Source organism: Lepus europaeus, chromosome 14, assembly GCF_033115175.1.
Source record: "Lepus europaeus isolate LE1 chromosome 14, mLepTim1.pri, whole genome shotgun sequence".
In the NCBI taxonomy this organism is placed as follows: Eukaryota; Metazoa; Chordata; class Mammalia; order Lagomorpha; family Leporidae; genus Lepus; species Lepus europaeus.
Window position 1 is genome coordinate 13398225 of NC_084840.1, and position 24032 is coordinate 13422256.

Consider the following 24032-nt stretch of genomic DNA (forward strand, 5'->3'; position numbering starts at 1 on the left):
TCAAAATTGTGTGTTCAAGATAGTTACCAGAAATAAACTCCTCTATTAAAAGTGATGAAAGACTCTAAGCTACTGCAGGCCCTTCAAGGAGGCAAGGTTGAGGGGAGAGGATGGGTAGAAGAGTCCGGAGTGGGGGATGAATCCAGTCCAGTTTGAAAAAAAATCTGCACCAGGTTTGAAAACCCACCCCACCCTCCTGGGTAAGTAGGATGCTAAGAAGCACAACTGCTGTGAGTCTAAGTCTGTGTTCTCTGTGAAGGAGCTCGGGAGGGTGGCACAGAGATGGCACCCAGTGGCTCTGAGGCACCCACGTTTTCCTGAGGCAGACAGGAGGCAGGAGCCTGACTGTGGTCACACCACCAGCAGCACACCAGAGCCCATGGCGCTTAAGCAAACTAGCTGCCTTCTCAGCTTCTACCTCAGTTTCTCACTGCTCCTCTGCATACAAAGTAAGCCTTTTCCGTTTATTGAACTTTCAGCACTTTGCCTGGCTGATTTCCAGCTTATTAAATCTCCCGCTTAATAATTTGTAATGTTCCATGTTCTACAATGCTACAGTGCTCAAAAAAGTTTTTATTTCCTTTTTGTGTGAGTAAGATTCTAGTGTTAGATACATCAGTGTTATCACTCAATGTAAACAGCTTTATAATGCTATGATTTCTAATAGGTATTGAGTTATAGAAAAATATTTTCTTTAACCAGTTTAGTGGTGAGTAGGAGAACAAAATGGCCATGTAGAAAAGACAATATTTTGTTGTATTTACACTTTTACGAAATATATTTGTTGCTTTATAATGGATATCCTTTGTGAAGGAAGTTGTTCGTAAGTGGTATTGCATTTTGTTCTCACATACTGTGTATTTATGTTCACTTTCAAAAACTCTGTCTTGCAACATTTTTTTCTCATAATCTCAGAAATAGCCTCAATGTTTCCCAAAGGATAATTGTTCAAAATGTCTCTTTTGGCAGAGAAATGGGCTTCTGTTGCTATGTGCTTTTGTTTCATAAATGAAGATACTATTTTCCACAGACTGCCCCGAATAGATACAAGAGCAATGTTTCTGGGATAATCTTGTCAGATGTATGACAGGGAGGAAAATCAGAGGAGACCAGACGGCCTCAGCTGGGTGTTTATGAGGACAGTAGCTATTGAACACGTTCACAAGGAAGACAGGGAGAATGTGTGCCCATCAAAAGGGCTATGTGATTTGTGTTTGTTGGATCTGAATATCAATAAGGCAAAGCATAGAGCAGCTGCTGTTGAGCAGGATGACTTGGCATTAGCACAGTGTTTTGCAATCTGGGTCACCTTCTGTGGCTGCCCCTGTGAGACTGTGATTTGCACAATTGATAGCTGATTATATATCAGCTATTGGCTGAATACAGGGGTAGATGCTATCACTACACAGCTGAGGACAAGTATAGACAAACCAAGTCAAACCTGGCAACACACATGCACACATAGGATTTTTTTTTCTGAGATACACTTGCAAAATAATTGTTATTTAAGTATTCACCTTCCTTGAAACTTCTGGTGGGCCCCATGCAGTAGGAAGTTGGAAAGAGAAGTGTTGTGTTGAGCTGTGCAGGTACAAGTGGAAAGAGAGTAAAAGAAGTAAGACACATAAAATGAATAGTGAAATGAGTTTGTGATGTGTTTATAGCACAGTTTTGTCATTTCAGTGCACGATTTGTCAAAATTCCTAGAGTTTGCTTTTAAGGAGATTAATGTGTAACCTGAAAAGCATAAATTTCTTTTTTAAGGGAATGATGGCAATGAACCGATAATTATGTACATAATGTTTTTCTCTGTGGGTGATTTTACTGATAGACTCTCTAAAATATTCTGTAATCATTTGATATATTCTCCCACACAATATTTTATTATTTTTATAAAATAGAATTTGATGCCTTATTGTGTTCCATTTTTAAGGAGGGCACACATTAATTTGAGTTAATATATTTGCTGGTAAGATAATATGATATTGTCCTTCCCATAAAAGCACTTAGTTGAGACTTTTTTTTAATGTGTTTTGAAGGCTGACTTAAAAACTTTCAGAAACCTGGTATCAGCCTTTTTTTCTGTTCTCATCATTGAGTTTTCTTGACATAAATCCTATGCTCCAGCCAGATGAATACATATTTAATAGTAAAAATGACTAACATGTTAAGCCCTTTATATGTGCCACATTCCATATAATTCTTACAACAACCCATAAGATAGATACAACCAAACCCAATGCATTTTACAGAATGTAAAGTCGCTAGACCAGTATGTCTCAAACTTTAATGCACACAGAGATCAGGAATGCTTGTCTGAGATGCAGCCTTTCAGTCCAGCTCCAGGTATTTCTTGTGTGTAGAGGGGATCTTAGGAGCCTACCATTTAATAAGATCTTGGTTTCAAGTGCAAGTGATCATGACCTCTGAACTACAGAGTCTTCATAAAGAACTCCACAGAGTGATGCTAGGGATCATCAAAATAGTTAAATATAAACATATCTATCTCCTCAAAGAGATTATTTTGGAGAAAAGGTCAACACCCATTTTATGAGTGTTATGTTATTTATGTTCCTAACTACCCTATCAAGTTGAACTTATCAATACTCCATTCTGCAGATGAAGACACTGAGGCACATAGAGGCTTATTAGCTTACCCAAGGCCACACGACTAGTGAATCATGAAACTGATACTTGAACCTAGTTTAGCTGTAGAGTCTGTGTTCTTAGCTTCTATGTCTTGACTCACAGTCCAGTCCAGATCTCTGTTGTGGCCCGGGAGGGCAGTGGAAGATGTCCCAATGCACTCGTATAAGAGACCAGGGAGAAGCATCTGGCTCCTGGCTTCGGATTGGCACAGCGCCGGCCATAGTGGCCATTTGGGGAGTGAACAAACGGAAGGAATACCTTTCTCTTTGTCTCTCTCTCTCTCTCACTGTCTATAACTCTACCTGTCAAATAAATAAATAAAAAATAAGAGCTCTAATTTTTTGCTTTTGATGTAGTAGAAGAAAATTTTATTGGTGTTAGACTGTCCTGTGGTCCATTATTTTGGGGATATTTTAAATAATGAGAGAATTTTATAAATAAAAACCTTGATATAAGAATCTGTTGAGAAGAGTTTTAAGATCCTTCCATGTTAGAACAACCATGAATTAGAAATGTGACTTATAGCTGTATTACACTAATATTTTGCAACTTACTTTGAAGATAATTTGAATATTTCAAATGTAAATGCCACCTCTAGATTAATTTGAATGCAATTATTTTTAATCCCCATCCAAATCAGGGTCATAGCATGGAAATGAAATGTGGTTTGGCTAAATTATTATCAGAGTTATTTGAACAACTTCAAAGAGTTTGAAGTGCAGTCTAGTCTTCTAGAACCCACTATGAAGCCCCTGAATTTGACTGGAGTTATTTTAAATAATATTTTTTCTAGTCTACCTTAAATTATAAAGAACAAATAGAATCTACAAAAGTAAAATATCTAATATCAGTGCCATTATCAAGAAATAATTGAGTTTACTGAAAAGACCAGAGAAGGTTGATGTTATTCATTATGTAGTGATCACCTACTCTTATTTAAATTCCACGTATATAGAAACATATAAAACTTTGATGTTCACTGTACAATTAATATCCTCAAAGCAATATGAGAAAAAGATATCTTTGCTTCTTCATAATTTTTTTTTTTTTTTGACAGGCAGAGTGGATAGTGTGTGCCAGTGCTGCAAGGCGGAGGATTAGCCTGTTAATCCATGGTGCCGGCCTGCTTCTTCATAATTAACACAAGTATCTAGGCCGGTGCCATGGCTCACTAGGCTCGGCACCAGCACCCCTGGTTCTAGTCCTGGTTGGGGCACCAGTTCTGTCCCAGTTGCTCCTCTTCCAGTCCAGCTCTCTGCTGTGGCCCGGGAAGGCAGTGGAGGATGGCCCAGGTCCTTGGGCCCTGCACCCGCATGGGAGACCAGAGGGAAGCACCTGGCTCCTGGCTTCAGATCGGCGCAGTGCGCCGGCCGCAATGCGCCAGCCATGGCGGCTACTTGGGGGGTGAACCAATGGAAAAGGAAGACCTTTCTCTCTGTCTCTCTCTTTCTCACTGTCTAACTCTGCCTATCAAAAAATAAAAAAATAAAATAAAAAAACCACAAGTATCTCATCATCTTCGAGTGAAGAAGTCTCTACTTTATGAAATTTACCCACATTTTTCCAGAATAATTAAATTTAACTTTGTTTTCAAGATATTTTCCTTAGGAAAATTGGATTTTTCTGGAGAATTACATACTTTTATCATTTTGTGATTCTCAAAAATAATCATTCATGATCTTACAACGTCAAATTTTGAAATTTAAGTAGACAAGAAAAGTCAGAATTTTTAGTTTTATTTTCATTTTCATTGCTGATTTGTCAGGAAATCCTCTAGGGCCCAGTTTTTTCCTTTGATAAATGACAGTGAGATGATTATCCATCCCCTTACACCATTCTTGATTCACAATAGATTAACCTCCCCCCCCCCCCCACTGTCTATACTTATATTGCCATTTACATTTTTCTTCCATGGTTGTATCAAAATTCAAAAGCATGATGCTTATGTTTTACCTATGAGATCATAGAACATGCCTGTAGGACTCTTTGGTGTTTTTAATTTTGGTTTATCTTCTTCATTTTTTATTTGAGAGCAAGAGAGTGAGAGGGAGAGAAAATCTTCCATCCTCTGGTTTACTCCCTAAATTCTTAAAACAGTTGGGGCTGGGCCAGGCCATAGCCAGAGTCCTAGAATTCCATTTGGGTCTCCTATGTGGCAGAGACCCAAATACTTGAGCCATCATCTGCTGCCTATCAGAGTGAGCATTGGTAGGAAGCTTGAATTGGAAGCAGAGTTGGGATTTAAACCTGGACACTCTGGTATAGAATGTAGGTTTCCTAAATTGGGTGTTAACCACTGTGACAAATGCCCACTTTGAACCCTCAGTCCCCTGGGTGTTTTACTAACTAACATACATATCCTAAGTCAATGAGTAGCTACTTCATAACTCAGGGTAGTCACTCAAGGAATAGTTATTAAATGAATAAATTAGTAACAGAATTTTTATAGAACTTTAAATAAGGTTCATTTTTCCTAATGACATTTTTCAAATTATTTTTAAAATTCACATGTTGTTTAACTTTTGTAACACACTTTAGTATTTTATAATGGTTTAAAATTTACAGAGAAATTGAGAAGATAGTTCAGAGGGATCCCATATTCTCATATCCATTTCCCTGATCACTGACATTTTGCATTTGTGTGGTAGATTTGTTCCAATTCGTGATGCATATTGCTACATGATTATTAGCTATTGTTCAGTTTGTCCAGATTTCCTTAGATTTTACCTAATATCCTTGTCCTAGACCAGTGTCCTAATCAGGATATCATATTGTATTTAGTTTCATATATCCTTGGATTCCTCTTGGCAATGGCAGTTTTAAAGAGGTTTACTCTTTGTGCTGTAAAGTTCTATAGGTTTTGAGAAATGTACCATTACAGTAAATGACTTGACAGCACATTTCATTTTATTACTGAAAAATGTCCCATTGTACAGATGTATCATAGTTTATCCACCCACCTACTGAAGGGAGTGTTAGTGTCAAGTTTTAGATTAGCCTCCTAGGCTGTAACAAAGCACCACAAACATTGTGGCTTCAAACAACAGATATTGATTCTCTTGTAATCCTGGAGGCTGGAAACCTGAAATCAAGCATTCACAGAGCCTGTCTCCCTTGCCAGGAGATGCCGGTAGGAATTGTCACTTGTCTGTCTCTAGCTTCTGGTGGTGGCCTTCCACCCTTGGTGTCTTTTGCTTGGAAGCTGCATTATTGTGGTCCCTGTCATCTCATGATGCTCTCCCTTGACCTGTCTGTGTCAATTCTGCTCATCATATAAGGACATCAGTCATATTGGTTTAGGGCCCACCCTAACAACATCTTCTTAATGTGATTACATCTGCAAAGACCCTCATTATAAATAAGGTCACATTCACAGGTACTGAGAGTGTGTCCATAGTGTTTGAGGTGTCTAACATAAAGGTGTCTAACATAAAAGGTGTCTAACATAAATTGAATGGGCTGATTAAGGCAGAATAAACTAATAGTGTGCCGGGGGTTTTAGTATCATGTCTGTAACATATGTACAATAATTCTAAGGACTAGCTATTCTGAAGACGATGAAGACTATTGAGGCACAAGATAGCTTAAGTGATGTACCCTAAAACACAAGGTGATACAATTGAGTTTTAACTCAAAGTCTATTAGTTTCTATGCCTCATACAGGCTCAAAGAATCCAAAAGTTAAACATGCAGCAATTTTCCAAGCTAGGTATTAAAATATTGGTGGTGTGAATTCAGACATTGTAGAAGTAGTTGCATCACAGAATTTTACAAATTCTACAAATCAGGATTTTTATGTATTGTTTTTAGAAAAAAACTAGATCTATATAATACTAGTTATTCCTAGATAATACTCATTTCACCTTTCAAATTTCTTCAAATTCAAAATGTTTATAACTTCAACTGCAATACCATTCTCTATGACCAAAATCCCCAGGGGCAAGAATTGCTGCTATGTACCCTAGAATAACCTTGTTATGTAGTCTTTCCAGTTCTCTGCATAATTTTCCCAATAATTCTCAGATGGATGATTCTTTCCTCTAAACTTGTTTGAACCTTTTAAATAGGTATGTATTAGGGAAATTAGTGAGTGCAGGATGCTAACAAGGCTGATCTTATGGGCTCAGCTTAGTACAGTTCGATTTGCTATACAGAGAAACTAGCTGAAATAATCATGTCTAATTGGATGGTCTCAAATTTATAGTGTTGAACAAAAGGAGACAAAATAAAATTAGTTCTTGAGAAATCAAGCTTCCCTACTGGACAAATCTGATTTGGGTTCGAGGCAATAATGTTTTTTCACACAGGTAATGCATTACTATGATTTTCTATCTGCCTTTAATCTTAGTTATCACTTAAACTTTATTTTTATGTAATTGAAGAAAAGTAAAATACTTTTACTTACCATTAATTTTTTAAATAAGTAGGATTAATAAATGCAGTTTCTGATTCTGGTGCAGCAATATTTTGTTGTGCATGCATAAATGCATCAAGCAAAATCTCTATGGTTCTAATTGTTCACATTTAAAAAAAATTCATTTTAGGTATACAAATTTCATGTGTTTCATATATACAGATTCAAGAAGATAGTGATAATTTCCACCCTACCCTCCCTCTCACCCACACTCCCATCCTTTTCCATTCTCTATCTCTTATTCAAATTCTCATTTTTTGCAAATATATATTTTTACTTAAATTTATACTCATAAGATTAGCCCTGCACTAAATAAAGAGTTCAACAGATAGTATGAAGGAAAAAAAAACACTGTTCCTCAACAGTTGAGACAAGGGCTATTAAAAATCATTGAATTTTGGCCGGGGCCACGGCTTACTTGGTTAGTCCTCTACCTGTGGCGATGGCACACTGGGTTCTAGTCCCAGTCGGGGTGCCGGATTCTGTCCCGGTTGCTCCTCTTCCAGTCCAGCTCTCTGCTGTGGCCCGGGAAGGCAGTGGAGGATGGCCCAAGTGCTTGGGCCCTGCACCTGCATGGGAGACCAGGGGGAAGCATCTGGCTTCTGGCTTCAGATCAGCAGAGTGCGCCGGCCGCAGTGCACTGGCCGTAGTAGCCATTTGGGGAGTGAACCAATGGAAGGAAGACCTTTCCCTCTGTCTCTCTCACTGTCTAACTCTGCCTGCCAAAAAAAATCATTGAATTTCAAAATAACTATTTCATTGTAATACATTACATTTTAGGTGCTCTATTAGCTACCACAGATCATGGAAAATATATGATATCTGCCCTTTTGGGACTGGCTTATTTTACCAAGTATAATATGGTTTTCAGTTGCATCCATTTTGTTGCAAAAGATAGGATTTCATTTTTTAACCAATGTGTAGTAGTATTCCATAGTGTATATATACCATAATCTATCCAGTCTTCAGTTGATGGACATCTGGGTTGATTCCACATTTTAGCTATTGTGAATAGAGCTTCAATGAACATGGGGGTACAGATGATCCTTTCATATGCTAATTTCTTTTCATTTGGGTAAATTCTAGGAGTGGGATGGCTAGGTCATATGATAGGTCTATATTCAGATTCCTGAGGTGTGTCCATACTGTCTTTCACAGTAATGGCACCAATTTACATTTGCACCAACAGTGGATTAAGGTAGCTTTTCCCCCACATCCTTGCCAGCATTTGTTGTTTGTTGATTTCTGTATGAGAACCTTTCTAACAGTGGTGAGGTGAAACCTCATTGTAGTTTTGATTTGATGGCTAGTGATCTTCAGTCTTTTTTCAAGTGTCTGTTGACCATTTGGATTTCATTCTTGAAAAATGCCAGTTCAGGTCTTTTGCCCATTTCTTAAAGGATTGCTTATTTTATTGTTGTTGAGCTTCTTGAGCTCTTTATAGATTCTGGATATTAATCCTTTAGCAGTTGCATAGTTTGCAAATATTTTCTGTAGGTTGCCTCTTCACTTTGCTGAGTGTTTTTTTTATTTTTTGCAGTGCAGAAGCTCCTCAGCTGGATTTCCTCTCATTTGTCAATTTTGACCAATTGCTTGTGCTTTTGGGGTCTTTGCAAAAAGACTTTGCCTGTATCAATGTCTTGAAGAGTTTCTCCTATGTTCTCTAGTAATCTTATAGTATTGGGTCATAGTTTTAGGAGTTTGATCCATTTTGAGTAGATTTTTGTGCAAGGTGTAAGGTAGGGGTCTTGTTTCATACTTTTGCACATGGAGATCCAATTTTCCCAACACCATTTGTTGAATAAATTGTCCTTGCTCCAAGGATTGATTTTAGCTCCTTTGTCAAAGATGAGTTGGTTGTGGATGAGTAGATTGATTTCTGGTGTTTCTATTCTGTTACATTGGTCTACAAAACTATTTTTGTGCCAGTACCAGGCTGTTTTGATTATTACTGCCCTGTAGTATGTCTTGAAATCTGGTATTGGGATGCCTCCAGCTTTGTTTTAGTTATACATAAGATTGCTTTAACTGTTTTGGGGTTTCCTGTGTTTTTATATGAATTTTGACATTGTTTTTCTATGTCTGAGAAGAATGTCATTGGTCCTTTGATTGGTATCACTTTGAATCTATAAATTGCTTTAAGTAGTATGGCAATTTTGATGATATTGATTTTTCCAATCCATGAACATGGAGGATTTTTCCATTTTTAATGTCTTCTATTTATTTAATACTTAGTAAATTTCATCACAGAGATCTTTCCAAGATATTTAATTATTTTATATCTATTTTGAATTGGATTGATCTCAGAAGTTCTTTCTCAGCTATGGCATTGTCTGTGTGTGCAATGACTACTGATTTTTGTATGTTAATTTTATATCCTGCCACTTTGCCAAACACTTTTATGAGTTCCAATAGTATCTTAGTGGAGTCTTTTAGATCCCCTATATATTGAATCATATCATCTGCAAATAGGGATAGCTTGACTTCCTCCTTCCCAATTTGTATCCCTTTGATTTCTTTTTCTTGCCTAATGGCTCTTGTTAAAACATCCAGGACTATATTGAATAGTAATGGTCAGAGTGGGCATCCTTATCTGGTTGTGGATCTTAGTGGGAAGGTTTCCAACTTTAGGATTCAATAGGATGCTGGCTGTGAGTTTGTCATATATTGCCTTGATTGTGTTGAGAAATGTTCTTTTTATACCCAATATGCTTAAGGTTTTCATCATGAAAGGGTATTGTATTTTATCAGATGCTTTCTCTGCATCAATTTAGATAATCATATGGTTTTTGTTCTTCAATTTGTTAATGTGATGTATCACATTGATTGATATGCGAGTTGAACCATCCCTGCATTGCAGGGATAAATTCTACTTTTTCCAGGTGAATGAACTTTCTGATGTGCTGTTGTATTTGATTGACTAGTATTTTGTTGATGATTTAGCGCCTATATTCATTAGGGAAATTGGTCTGTAGTTCTCCTCTTTTGTATCTTTTCAAGTTTAGGAATTAAGATGATGTTGATTTCATAGAAGGAGTTTGGGTGGATTCGCTCCTTTTCAATTGTTTGGATAGGTGGAGAAGATTGGAGTTAGTTCTTTGAATGTCTGGTAGAATTCTATACATTTCATCTAGGTTTCCTAATCTTTTGGCATATAGTTCTTTGTAGTAATTTCTGATGATTCTGTTTATTTCTGTAGTATCTGTTGTCACATTTCATTTTTCATTTTTTTAATTTTCATTTAATAAATATAAATTGCCAAAGTACAAGGTTTGGATTATAATGGCTTTTCCCCCCCATAACCACACTCCCACCCACAACCATCCCATCTCCCACTCCCTCTCCCATTCCATTCATATCAAGATTCATTTTCAATTATCTTTATATACAGAAGATCAATTTAGTATATACTAAGTAAAAATTTCAACAGTTTGCACCCACACAGAAACACAAAGTATAAAGTACTGTTTGAGTACTAGTTATAACATTAATTCACATAGTACAACACATTAAGGACAGAGATCCTACATGGCGAGTAAGTGCACAGTGACTCCTCTTGTTGACTTAACAATTGACACTCTTATTTATGACGTCAGTAATCACCCGAGGCTCTTGTCACAAGCTGCCAAGGCTGTTGAAGCCTCTTGGGTTCGCCAACTCCGATCTTAGTTAGATATGGCCATAGTCAAAGTGGAAGTTGTCTCCTCCCTTCAGAGAAAAGTACCTCCTTCTTTGATGGCCCGTTCTTTCCATTGTGATCTCGCGCACAGAGATCTTTCATTTAGGTCATTTTTTTCATTTTTAATTTTATTGATTTGGGTCTTCTCCCTCTTTTTTTTTTTTTTTGTTTAGTTGGGCCAATGTTGTGTAAATTTTGTTTATATTTTCAAAAAAACAGCTCTTCATTTTGCTGGGATTATCATATAAGACTTTCAACTTTCATTGTTGAAGGACTAAGGGATGACAAGGTATGGTCATGAAATTTGATTGCTGAAATAGATTGATGGTGAAGGCTATTGCAGTGTAAGTTTGTCATTCAACTGTGAAGGATCATTCATATAAACACCAAAGACCCTCTTTATTAGGAAGTAATCCACCTGGTAAATGAGGTTGTGGGCTGTGGGAAGTGGAAAGGGAAAGGTCGTATTTCTCCAAAGGCACAGAGAATTGTGCAAGAAAATGGTAACTAAACTACTTTCCATAATAAATCATATGAATTTTAGGGCCAGATGATAGCAATATAAATAGCGGATAAGAAAAGATATTGTAGGCTGGCGCCAAGGCTCAGCAGGCTAATCCTCCGCCTTGCGGCGCCGGCACACCGGGTTCTAGTCCCGGTCGGGGCGCCGGATTCTGTCCCGGTTGCCCCTCTTCCAGGCCAGCTCTCTGCGGTGGCTCGGGAGTGCAGTGGAGGATGGCCCAAGTGCTTGGGCCCTGCATCTGCATGGGAAGCAGGAGAAGCACCTGGCTCCTGGCTTCGGATCAGCGCGGTGTGCCAGCCACAGCGTGCTGGCTGTGGCGGACATTGGAGGGAGAACCAACGGCAAAAGGAAGACCTTTCTCTCTGTCTCTCTCTCTCTCACTGTCCACTCTGCCTGTCAAAAATAAAAATAAAAAAAAAGAAAAGATATTGTACAACTTGGCAAAACACTTCAGGCTCCAGGAAAAATAGCCAGAGAAATATCACTTTCAGTGTGTTGTACAAAAGACCTAGATATGGGAATGTTAAATTCTTTATTTTAACTCATCTATGCTTCTGCTTATAAAGCCTCTGTCTCTCAAAACTTCAGTAAGATTCTATTTTATACCCTTGGGAGTGGAGTAATAGAAAATGGTAAAGATGAACTCTAAATGGATATATGGACTCATATGTGCCTTTCTGCTGACACAAATGATCTGGAAACAAGAGTTTTTGAGAAAGCTCAATCCAGAAGTCTAATATGGTAATCAACAGTGAGGTGAGAGGTAGCCCATGGTGTGTTGAAATGTTGTGTGCAAAGGTAGAACATAGTTGATTGACTCAGATGATAATAACACTCCTTCTCCCATTTCACCAGGAGGGATAGAAGGAAGGCAGGAAGGAGAGAAATGGAGGGAGAAAAGAAGGGAGGAGGGCAGGCCATGCCAGAGGAAACACATGCTCTGATTAAGTAATAAAAGAGAATCCTTTAGGTAGAATGGAAACTTTCTCAATACATCTTAATTTTTAACAATCACCAATTAATTTTAATTTTGGTTATTATCTGAATTTGAGCAGAATGTTTCCTTTTTATAAATATTTTTGGACTGGACTGTATGTTGTCAAGACTTCTAAACTAGTATTATGGAGTCATCATGTCTCCTCTGACACAAATTTTGCTTGAGAAAATATAGGCCTGCCCCTGCTCTCATTGTAGTGCAGCATAATTCCTAGCTTCTCTGCTCCTTCATGCTCCTTACAGAGTTGGTTTTTTTTATTAATTTATTTATTTGAAAGTCAGAGTTACACAGAGAGAAGGTGAGGCAGAGAGAGGTCTTCTATCTGCTGACTCACTTCCCAATTGGCCTCAACAGCAGGAGCTGCACTGATAGGAAGCCAGGAGCCATGAGCTTCTTCCTGGTCTCCCACATGGGTGCAGGGGTCCAACCAGTTGGGCATCTTTCACTGCTTTCCCAGGCCACAGCAGAGAGCTGGATCAGAAGTGGAGCAGCTGGGTCTCGAACTGGCACGCATATGGGATGCCAGCACTGCAGGCAATGGCATGAACATGATTGCTTGTTTTCTACAGAGCAAGGAGGAAGACTTCCTCTCAAAGGGCATATGTTTTTTCCAACAGCAATAGCAACAACTTAGTTAATTGAGGATCAAGTGTTTGGAATTGTGTATGTTTAGTCAATCTCTGACAAAGCACCTGCTCTACTTACAAATAGTGCCATTATCCTCATACCAGTTAAGTGATTTGACCAAGTTTTTACTCCTATTAAGCCACTTTACAGATCTTAATAACTACAAGTCTTAGAAAACAAAACATGTACTGATTGTTCACTTGGAAATTTATCTCTGTTATAATGTAGAATGTTTTGGACTTTTTGCCCAAATTATTCTAATTATTAAATGACATATGTGTAATAGAACATAAATTTTGATGCATATTTGTGTGTAATATAATATAGTTTTTAAAATTAATATTCATGAGTAGTATAGGTTATTAGTGCTTGAAGAGAACTGAGTTCTTGAATGAACTTTAAATGTATTCTACAGCCCTCTAATTGTATGAAGAAATACTGATATGGTTCTCATATTTGCATTATAATTTTATAAATTTTTATTTATGTCTGTAAGGCAAATGCATATAATTATCAGAAATAATGGATATTTAATTTGATTATTTAAGCATTTGACTCATTTGTCTTCAGTTCAAGGTAAAAGGATAATTATTTTTAATTCTATTAATTTCTATACATAAAATGTTGAGTATTTCACAACAGAAACAGAAAATTCTTAAAATAAACTTGGTTGAAGATTTAAATAATGCATAACATTTATATATGCCTTTATGAAATTCCAAAAATTCATATTTGTATATATATTTGTGAATCACAATATAGATGAAAAGGATAAGTAAAATGAATTTCTGAGATATGGCCTGACTCAACAAAGTTTAATAGGAAATCAAATATAATATCACATATTATATTTTTAAAATAAGGGGGGACAGAATTTGAGAATAAAGGGCTAAGTTCTATCAGCCTTAAGGTGGGAATACATAGGTGGTTCTGGCTTTTGGAATTGCATAATAGCATTACCTTACTGTGACCAGGCTAGTAGTGTTTTGCCCCAAGTAGCCCACAGCAGCACCAAAATTTTCGCCTCAGACTTTGTCATTTTTGTGAGTTAAGTCTCACCCAGAAGTTTGCTGAATAAAAGACAGTTTTACAGTAAACCCTCAATCCATCAATATAGATTTGCTTTCATTTTCTTAAAGTAGGAACTTTGAGCAATAACACCTAAAATAAATCAACTGTGAAGAGTTTGTCTTCAAGTATTTGAAATTGATTATGGTGAATGATAGAATATAGTCTTTTACTCTGCAGCAGGCTGCACACATTGGCTTCTCATTGTGAGGAAGTTGGATGCTAAGAAAAGAAGATGTCAGAAGCAGTCACAAGGCAAAACTCAGAATCAGACTTAAGATGAAAACTACACTGTGGGACATGAAAAGATTTAAAGGAATGAATGGACAAATTGTATATTGAGGACAAAATTAATGAATTGAAGACCTACTAATAGAAACTATCTAAAACCAACCACAAAGAGAAAAGTCAATTTGAAGGATAAAGCAAAGTAGAGCAAACAAACCACATAGATACCAAGCCAACAGCAACAACAACAAAACACAGAGCATAGTTTGTGGGGTCAAAAAACTTTACGTGTTCTAATATATGTGTAACTGGACTCCTGAAGAAGGAGATGAGGAGGAAAACAACCTGAAAAAGTAAGTGCCAGACTTCTTTAAAGTGGATGAAAACTGGCCGGTGCTGAGGCTCAATAGGCTAATCCTCCGCCTTGTGGCGCCAGCACACCGGGTTCTAGTCCTGGTCGGGGCGCCGGATTCTGTCCCGGTTGCCCCTCTTCCAGGCCAGCTCTCTTCTCTGGCCCAGGAGTGCAGTGGAGGATGGCCCAAATGCTTGGGCCCTGCACCCCATGGGAGACCAGGAGAAGCACCTGACTCCTGGCTTCGGATCAGCGCGGTGCGCTGGCCGCGGTGCGCTGGCCGCTGCGCGCTGGCCGCAGCAGCCATTGGGGGGGTGAACCAACGGCAAAGGAAGACCTTTCTCTCTGTCTCTCTCTCTCTCTCACTGTCCACTCTGCCTGTCAAAATAAATAAATAAAAAATAAATAAAAATAAATAAAGTGGATGAAAACTGAACTCACAGATCAAAACATGTCCACAAATCCCAAGTATGAGAAACATAAAGAAAACAATACCAAGGCACATCACAACAAAATTGATCAAAATCGATGAAACAGAGAATATCCTAAAGGCAGCCAAAAGAGGGAAAAATACAATTCACAAAAGGACCATGACCAGAAGGACAGCAGATTTCTTCCTGGGTCAATAAGTAATTCGTACAACATTTGATGGAAGTTAATTATATCATACCACTTGTGTTAAGTATTTATTTGAAAGGCAGAGTGACAGAAAGTGTCTTCAATCTACTGGCTCATACTCCAAATGTCCACAAAGCCATGGATGGGCCAGGTTGAAGCCAGGAGCCAGGAATTCCATTTGGGTCTTCCATGTGGGTGGCAGAGACCAAAGTACTTGAGGCATCATCTGTTGCCTCCCATGGTATGCCTCAGCAGGAAGCTGCATGAGAACTGATGTGGGAATCAATCTTTCACATTCCAGTATTGGATGTGCATGTTCCAAGGTTCAACTTAACCCACTGCACCAGATACCTACTGTACCAGGTACGAGGACTGCTGATTTTGTGTTACTGAATTGGACAATTATTCTGCATTTAGATTTGTTTCTCTTAACTACCATACTTACAACAGCCCATAGACTGGTCAATGTAGTCACCATTGTGTCATTCCATACAAAATTGTTTCTGTCCTTTCCCACTGCTGTTTACATTGAGAATATTATTGGTGGTTGATATTATAGTTTAGTTCATAGGTTTCAAAATGTTAGGATAAGATTCCTACTAGATAAGGAAAAAATGGCTCTCAACCAGTGTGGTGGGTATCAGAACCCTCAATGATTGCCCCCAGCCCCACTCATATCCTTGTGAAATCCCTTGTTCTTGAGTGTGGGCCAAACTTAGTAACTCGTTATTCAAGAATAAAGCATGGCAAATGTAGTGGGATATCTCTTGAGAGATTATATTACAAAAAAACTGTGGCTTCCATCTTGGGTACTTTGTCTTTTTCTCCTGCTTGTTTGCTTGCCCTGAGGAAAGCTAGCTGTTATACTGTGACCTTCTTTGTGGAGAGAATTCCATGGTAAAGAACTGAGGCCTCAAGCCAACAGCCAGTGAGGAACAGAGACCCTCAATCTCATGGAAAAAAGAGCCAAATTCTGTCCTCACACTTTAGTTCTAGTCAACAGAATGACTACAACATCATGAGAGACCAGATTCAGAGGTTTCCAACTAAGCTGTTGCTAGATTCTTAACCCCCAGAAGCTTCAGATATATAAATGTTTGTTGTTTTATTTTATTGGGGGTGGCTTGTTATGAAACGGTAGATAACTGATAGACAGCCCAGCATTGAGGAATTCTGTGTAAGTTGAGAATATGAAGAGAGAGGGCTCAGATGTTTTCTTTTTAATTAATTAATTGTTAAAGTATTTGAGAGGCAGGCACACACACTCATACAGAGAGAGAAAGAGAGAGAGAGAGAGGTGTCTCATGCTGATTCACTCCTTAGATGCCTCAGATGCCTGGGTCTGAGCCTATCCAAAGACAGGATCCTGTAGTTCAATCCAGGTCACCCATGTGTGCAAGAACCCCTTTTGCTGCCTTCTATTCTAGAGACAAGCTCCCTGACTTTCAAGGAAGGCTCTAGGTTACCTAATATTCTTCAAAACAATTCTTTTCTGATTCAGATAGTCAGAGTGCATTCTGTGGTTGGAAACAAAAATCCTTTTTCAGCTAAGTTGTAACTTATCGAGTGTTCCATTATTTCCTCCACTGACTTGTTCTAATACATGTGTATGCGTCTATAGTTCTAAATGATGTCTATCTCTTCTCTTTTCTTCTTTTGTGTGCCCCTATACCAATGCCATACCACATTAATTACCATAAATTGTCAGTTCTCCATTTATCCATTTCTAAAACTGTGAAGCTAAAAATATTTTACGTGGTTGGCAAATGGATGTGGCCAATTATCTTTATAATTCCATCTGTTTTTGTTCTTTTCACACTTTGTTCTATGTGCATACCAGTTCTTAATTATTATATATTTCTGGCAAATTACCTTATAATTATTCCATTTTCTTCCTAATGATGTCTTTTTACTATGAGACTGTTCTCTCTATCACCCAACCAGACACTGCTGATGCATATGATACTATGATGATTTTCAACCCTTCCTTTGTGTTTCCTGATAATCTCATTTTCCTGTGCTTCTCATAGATTTAAATAAGTTTTGTTTCATTGATTCAGTATTTCTGAGTATTTGTAGTGTAGGATTTTTAGGCTTACATACACTTTCTCTCTCATTAATTATGGAAGCTAATTATCAATACATTAAAGACACCTGTTTTGTGTGCATGACTCTGGCAGTGAATGCAAATACTTTTTTTTTTTTTTTGGGACAGGCAGAGTGGACAGTGAGAGAGAGAGACAGAGAGAAAGGTCTTCCTTTGCCATTGGTTCACCCTCCAATGGCCGCCGCGGCCAGTGCGCTGCAGCTGGTGCACTGCGCTGATCTGAAGCCAGGAGCCAGGTGCTTCTCCTGGTCTCCCATGGGGTGCAGGGCCCAAGCACTTGGGCCATCATCCACTGCACTCCCGGGCCACAGCAGAGAGCTGGCCTGGAAGGGGGGCAACCAGGACAGAATCCGATGCCCCGACTGGGACTAGAACCCGGTGTGCTGGCGCCGCAAGGCGGAGGATTAGCCTAGTGAGCCGCGGTGCCGGCCGCAAATACATTTTTAATTGTAATGGACCCTCATCAAGAAAGACTCTTCTTTAAAATAAATGCTTTTCTTTTTTTAAAGATTTATTTATTTGAAAGGCAGATGTAGAGATCATGAGATCGCGAGATCTTCCATCACTGGTTCACTGCCACAATGGCCACAACAGCAGGTTCTGGACCAGGTTCTTCCAGGTCTCCAACAACTTGGGTTCAGGAACCCAAGGACTTGGGGCCATCTTCTACTGTTTTCCCAGGTGCATTAGCAGGGAGCTGGGTTGAAAGTGGAGCAGCTGGGACTCAAACCAGAGCCCATATAGGATGCTAGCATCACAGGCAGTGGCTTTACCATTATGCCACAATGCCAGTCCCAATAAATACTTTTCAAAGTGGACAAATACATTGTGGACATTCATAATCTCTCTCTCTCGCTATTGCTATCTCTCTCTCTCTCTTTTTTTTTTACATACTTGGCATTTTCAAATGCTATTCCAAATGTGCAGATTCTACACATATACATTTGTTACATCTGCCACTCTGCCTTCCAAATAAATAAAAATTAATTAAGAAACATTTAAGGGCTGGTGCAGTGGCACAGCAGGTTAAAGCCCTGGCCTGTAGCATCAGCTTCCTGTATGAGCACAGGTTCGAGTTCCAGCTGCTCTATTTCCCATCCAGCTCCCTACTAATGTGCGTGGGAAAACAGCAGAACATGGCCTAAGTGCTTGGACCCCTGCACCCATGTGGGAGATCTGGAAGAAGCTCCTGGCTCCTGGTTCAGATCAGCTCAGTTCCAGCTGTTGTGGGCATTTGGGGAGTGAACCAGCGGATGGAAGACCTCTCTGTCTCTCCGTCTTTACTTCTCTGTATAACACTTTCAAATAAATTAAAAAAAATTTTTTTTAAATTTCATTCAGTTGACTTTTGTTTTAGTTCAGTCGTAAGAGCTTCATGACACTGTTGTCTATTAATGTATGATATTTTCATTCTATATAAAAGCAGAATTACCTACAGAACTTATAACTATTTTGGGAAGCCTCATATATTGGTTTATTGGTTTGTTTCAGTTCTCAGAGTTCTTAGCATGCAAGTGCTAAATACAGCACATTTCTGCATGCTTGTTTTTATTCATTTAAACTTTAGGTCACATATATATTTATGTGCATTATTCAATCACTCATGTGTATATGTAATATTTTCAAGTTTCATCCTATTCTGGTTGTTGTGGCCATTTGGGGAATAAACAAAGGATGGAAGCTCCACAAAAGCTGGGACAAGGCCAGACTGAATCTAGGAGCAAAGAGCTTCATCCTGTCTCCCACATGGGTGGCAGAAGCCCAAGTACTTGCTGCTTTCCCAGGCTCATTAGTAGGGAGATGGATCAGAAGTGGAGCAGCCTGAACTTGAACTGTCTCACATAAGGGAAGCCAGTGTTGCAGGCAGTGGCTTAACCTGCTGTACCACAGTGCCAGCCCCTGGGTTTAGGTTAAATTGAGTCTTTCAGGAGGAGTGATTTTTCATAAATGGTGTGAATGATATGTGCTGATACTTAAAAAACTGTGAACATCTTTCAATATGCTGGCAGGCTTCAGGATTCTCAGTCCCTTTTTCAGTGGTCTGTAGATCCTTTCTGGGTACATCACCTTGAGTGATGCTGTCACTGGATTGTGTCATCAAAATCTGAATCCTAGACAAGCAAGGTGAAAACCAAAGTAATAAATCCGAAGAGCAAGGCTCAGAAAGAGCAAGACTCAGAAGTGAAACAGAGGCAGCTTTCAGTTTGGGCTCTCCAGCCAGTGAGAACTATTAAAACTATAGATATCACCAGGCCTGACAGTGTGTCTTTTCATAGGACAAAGATGTGTGGCAGTACAGAATTTCTAGATTAAAGTGTGGGACCAGGCACAAAAGAACTCAGTAACACTGAGGTGCACACCTCATCATGGTAAATTGTATAGCATGTATTTTCCTGATAATGCAATGACTCCATTCCAAGCCTTCTTATCTGTAGCACTGCATTGTGTAATAGCCGCTGTGTATTTGGGCAGCTTTAGTTTAGTCACCTGCCCTTCTTCTGCCCGTATGATTAAGATTTGTTAAGGAAGATATTTTTTGGACAATACAAGATTCTGAATTAGATTTTCTTTCAAGTATGACATATGAATGGTGATCTAACCTTATTTCTGTCTGAGACCTGGTGTACCTAGGATGATCTTAATAAAGTACTGTGTCTTTATAAAGACAAAAGTCAGGTGTATTGTGAAATGCATGCTGTGTAGCTGAAAGGGAAGCTGCTTTCCTCTCTGCTGCTATTTCTAAGAAAGAAGGCATCTAAACTCTTCTGATACTTTTTTGTTTTTTTCTTCAGTTAATATACCATCCTTCATTAATATATTTTATGAGCAGAAGAGAGTTAAAAGTGTGAGCACCAGACTGAAAAAATTGGAGTTCTAGGACTGCTAAACTACATACTAAAAAATACAGATTGTTTAATCTTAGAATGTTTCTCCATGCAAAAGGGGGACATAAATAATGTTCATAGATAGAGTAACAAGAAACACATTTGCACAGCAGATTAACAGCATGGGTTCTAGATAACTGCTGGGATTCAACCTGCCGCCTCTATTTTACAGATGTTTGACAGACGCCAGAATTCCCGTTACATGACTCAGTTTCCTCATCTGTAAGATAGGAATAATGATGGTACTTATGCTACTTTTTTTTTTAAAGATTTATTTATTTATTTGAAAGCCAGATTTACAGAGAGAGAGAGACAGAGACAGAGAGACAGAGAGACAGAGAGAGACAGAGGTCTTCCATCTGCTGGTTCATTTCCCAGATGACTGCAACAGCCGGAGCTGCGCCGATCCGAAGCCAGGAGCCAGGAGCTTCCTCTAGGTTTCCCACGTGGGTGCAGGGGCCCAAGGAATTGGTCCATCCTCTGCTGCTTTCCCAGGCCATAGCAGAGAGCTGGATTGGAAGTGGAGCAGCTGGGACTCAAACTGGCACCCATATGGGATGCTGGCATTGCAGGCGACGGCTTTACCCACTACGTTACAGCGCTGGCCCCACACTACTGTTTTTAAGATGCTTAACTGGCGACATAATGGCAAATGATTTAGAACATATGCCTGCCTCATAGTAATCACTAAATTTAAATTTCTATTTATATTACCCAATTGGATCACTGAATATCATGTTTTCTTCTTTCAAAATTGCCTTCCCAAATTTTCTGAATTTAGCTGTATCTCTGGAAAAGAGAAGAGTGACAGGCATCAAAAGCGAATCTAAGCCATTTAACATTGAGACTCTATTCCTTTGACATTGGTCCCAAGGCTTTTGAGAACTGATCTCTCTAAGGAATCCAGTCTCCCCTTTGATTGACTTCTCTATTCTCCAATTCCATTAGGTGAGTTGTTTTGGTCACCTCAGTATTTGGATCTTCTTTTTCAAAATGATTTATTTATTTATTTGAAAAGCAGAGAGACAGAGAGAACGAGAGAGAGAGAGAGGGAGAGAGAGGGAGAGAGAGGGAGATGAGAGAGAGAGAGAGAGCGAGCCATCAATCCACTGGTTCCCTCCCCAAATGGAGGGCTGGCCAGGCTTAACCAGAAGCCAGTAACTCCATCGTGGTCTCCTACGAGTGGAAGAGGCTCAAGTACTTGGGCCATTTTCTACTGCCTTTCCAGGATACATTAGCAGGAAACTGGATCATAGTGGAATAGTTGGTATTCATACTGGCATTACAATATGGGATGCCAGCACTGCTAGTGGTGGCTTAACCTGCTGTGCCACAACATTGGCCCCAGTATCTGACTGAACAAATCCTGAACTCTAGCATCTGGGTCCTGTGGCTTGTTTCTCTGCAGCAAATACATGGACCATCTGATACTTCACCACATATGTGCCATGATCTCAATTCTGCCCTCTGTTTGCACTCTGACCAATTCCTGATATCCAAACTGCAGTCCTTGTCTTCAAGTGATTTTCTTAATGTTGGTTATCTGTGCCTAATTGTATCTTTCTAGACTAAAAATACAAGCTATGCCATGACACAGGTATGAAATGTCGTATGGAGTTAGAGTCTACAGGACTTGGTGATTATTTAAATGTGATGGGAAAAGGAAAAGCTGGAATCAAGGATGACCCTCAGGATTCAGGTCAGCTTTGTGCCCAGCACTCCCATTAACTTCTAACCAAAGCATGGAATTTTGCAGGGAGCTGGATTGGAAGTAGAACAGCCGGGACTCAAATCACCGCTCACATGGATACCGGCATCACAGGTGGTAGCCAGACTCATTGTGCCACAATATCAGCCACAAATTTCTCATTTTTAATGACGTTACATCATGAAAAAGCATGTTGTATGTCATTCACTTGGTCTGCAGAATCCTATATATCCATTGTCAGTCATTTACTAAAATGAATACCAGTTCCAAATGAATACGACAATTATTGCTAAGAAGAGAAGACTTTATATTCATTTTTCCTGTAATTGTTACTTTGAAGAGTTATACTATTAACAGTGTCACTGTTAAATGTTGTTCAGAAATATCTTTAATCTAGCTTTTTTTTTCTCCTCCACATCTCCATCAAGTAGCAATTTGGATAAGCATTATCGCCCTTAGATGAAATATGATGTTCATACCCTAAAAAAATAAGGGACCTGTCCTTTCTAGATTGATGATGGAGCCAAAACCAAAATTCAGATATTTTGATTCATGCTCTCCTTGGATAAATTATATATCATTTTTGATTTCTCATAAATATTTTAGCTAAATTTATTTTTGTTTTTACTATAACATTAAACGAGAATATTATAGGAGTGGACATATGTACTTAGCCACTAGCTACGATGCTGATTAAGAAGCTCACATGAGGCCGGCACCGTGGCTCACTCGGTTAATCCTCTGCCTGCGGCGCCAGCATCCCATATGGGTGCTGGGTTCTAGTCCTGATTGCTCCTCTTCCAGTCCAGCTCTCTGCTGAGGCCCAGGAAGGCAGTGGAGGATGGCCCAAGCGCTTGGCCCCCTGCACCCGCATGGGAGACCAGGAGGAGGTGCCTGGTTCCTGGCTTTGGATTGGTGCAGCGCCAGCCATAGCGGCCATTTGGGGAGTGAACCAACAGAAGGAAGACCTTTCTCTCTGTTTCTCTCTTTCACTGTCTATAACTCTACCTGTCAAATAAATAAATAAAAAAAAGGAGCTCACATGAAGAAATAAACAAAATGGAAACAGAAAAAGCTGATAGAAAAAATCAACAAAATCAATAGTTGGTTTATTGAAAGAAATAAACAAAGTACATACTATTGGCCCAACTAATGAAGAGAAAAAGGGGGGAGGGGAGACCCAAATTAATAAAATCAAAGATGAAAAAAGGACACATTACAGTGGATACCACAGAAATAAAAAGAATCATCAGGACTTACTATAAGCAGTTATGTGCCAACAAATTGGAAAGTCTAGAAGAAATGGATATATTTCTGGACAATCTACCAAAACTGAATCATAAATATATAGAAAACCTAAGTAGACCAATAACTAAGATGGAGATTGAATCAGTAATAAAGACCCTCCCCAAAAGAAAAGCCCAAGACTTGATGGCTTTACTGCTAAATGCTACCAAACCTTTAAAGGAGAACTAATTCCAATTCTCCTCGAACTATTCAAAATAATTGAAAAGGAGGAAATCTTCCCAATACCCTACTAGGAGACCAGAATTACCTGAATTCCAAAACCAGAAAAAGATCTAACAAAGAAAGAGAACTAGATGCAAAGGTCCTCAACAAAATACTGGATAAACAAATCCTACAACACATCAGAAAGATCACTCGCCCAGACCAAATGGGATTTATCCCTGGCATACAGAGATGGGTCAACATATATAAATCAATAAATGTGATACATCACATTAATAAGCTGAAGAATAAAAGCCATATGATTATCTCAATAGATGCAGAGAAAGCATTTGATAAAATACAACTTCGTTTCATGATAAAGACGTTAAACAAACTGAATATAGAAGGTACATACCTCAACACAATCAAGGCAATATTTGGCAAACACACAGCCATCATGATATTGAATGGTGAAAAGCTGAAAGCATTTCTGCTAAGATCCAGAACACACAAGATACCTACTGTCACTATTACTATTCAGTAGAGTTCTGGAAGTTTTTAGCCAGAGCCATTAGTTAAGAAAAAGAAATCGAGTACAAATGGGCAAAGAGGAAGTCAAATTATCCCTGTTGGCAGATGATATGGTTCTATACATAAAGGAACCAAAAGACACACTACATTAAGAGATTATTGGAACTCATAAGAGATTTTGGCAATGTTGCAGGGTG

The 24032-nt window shown here is 38.8% G+C and overlaps 1 protein-coding gene across 3 annotated transcripts in view; it reads left to right on the plus strand.

Moving 5' to 3' along the window:
• The window catches only part of CRB1 (crumbs cell polarity complex component 1), a 244451-nt gene that overhangs the window by 48717 nt on the left and 171702 nt on the right, over positions 1-24032 (plus strand). The window contains exon 1 of one of the 3 annotated variants that reach the window (XM_062211543.1): positions 380-449. The exons of the other annotated variants lie outside the window; for them this stretch is intronic. Within the exon in view, the coding sequence (XP_062067527.1) occupies positions 380-449 (70 nt within the window). Of the gene's footprint in view, positions 1-379; positions 450-24032 lie in introns of those variants that run through there. 3 annotated transcript variants of the gene reach the window in all.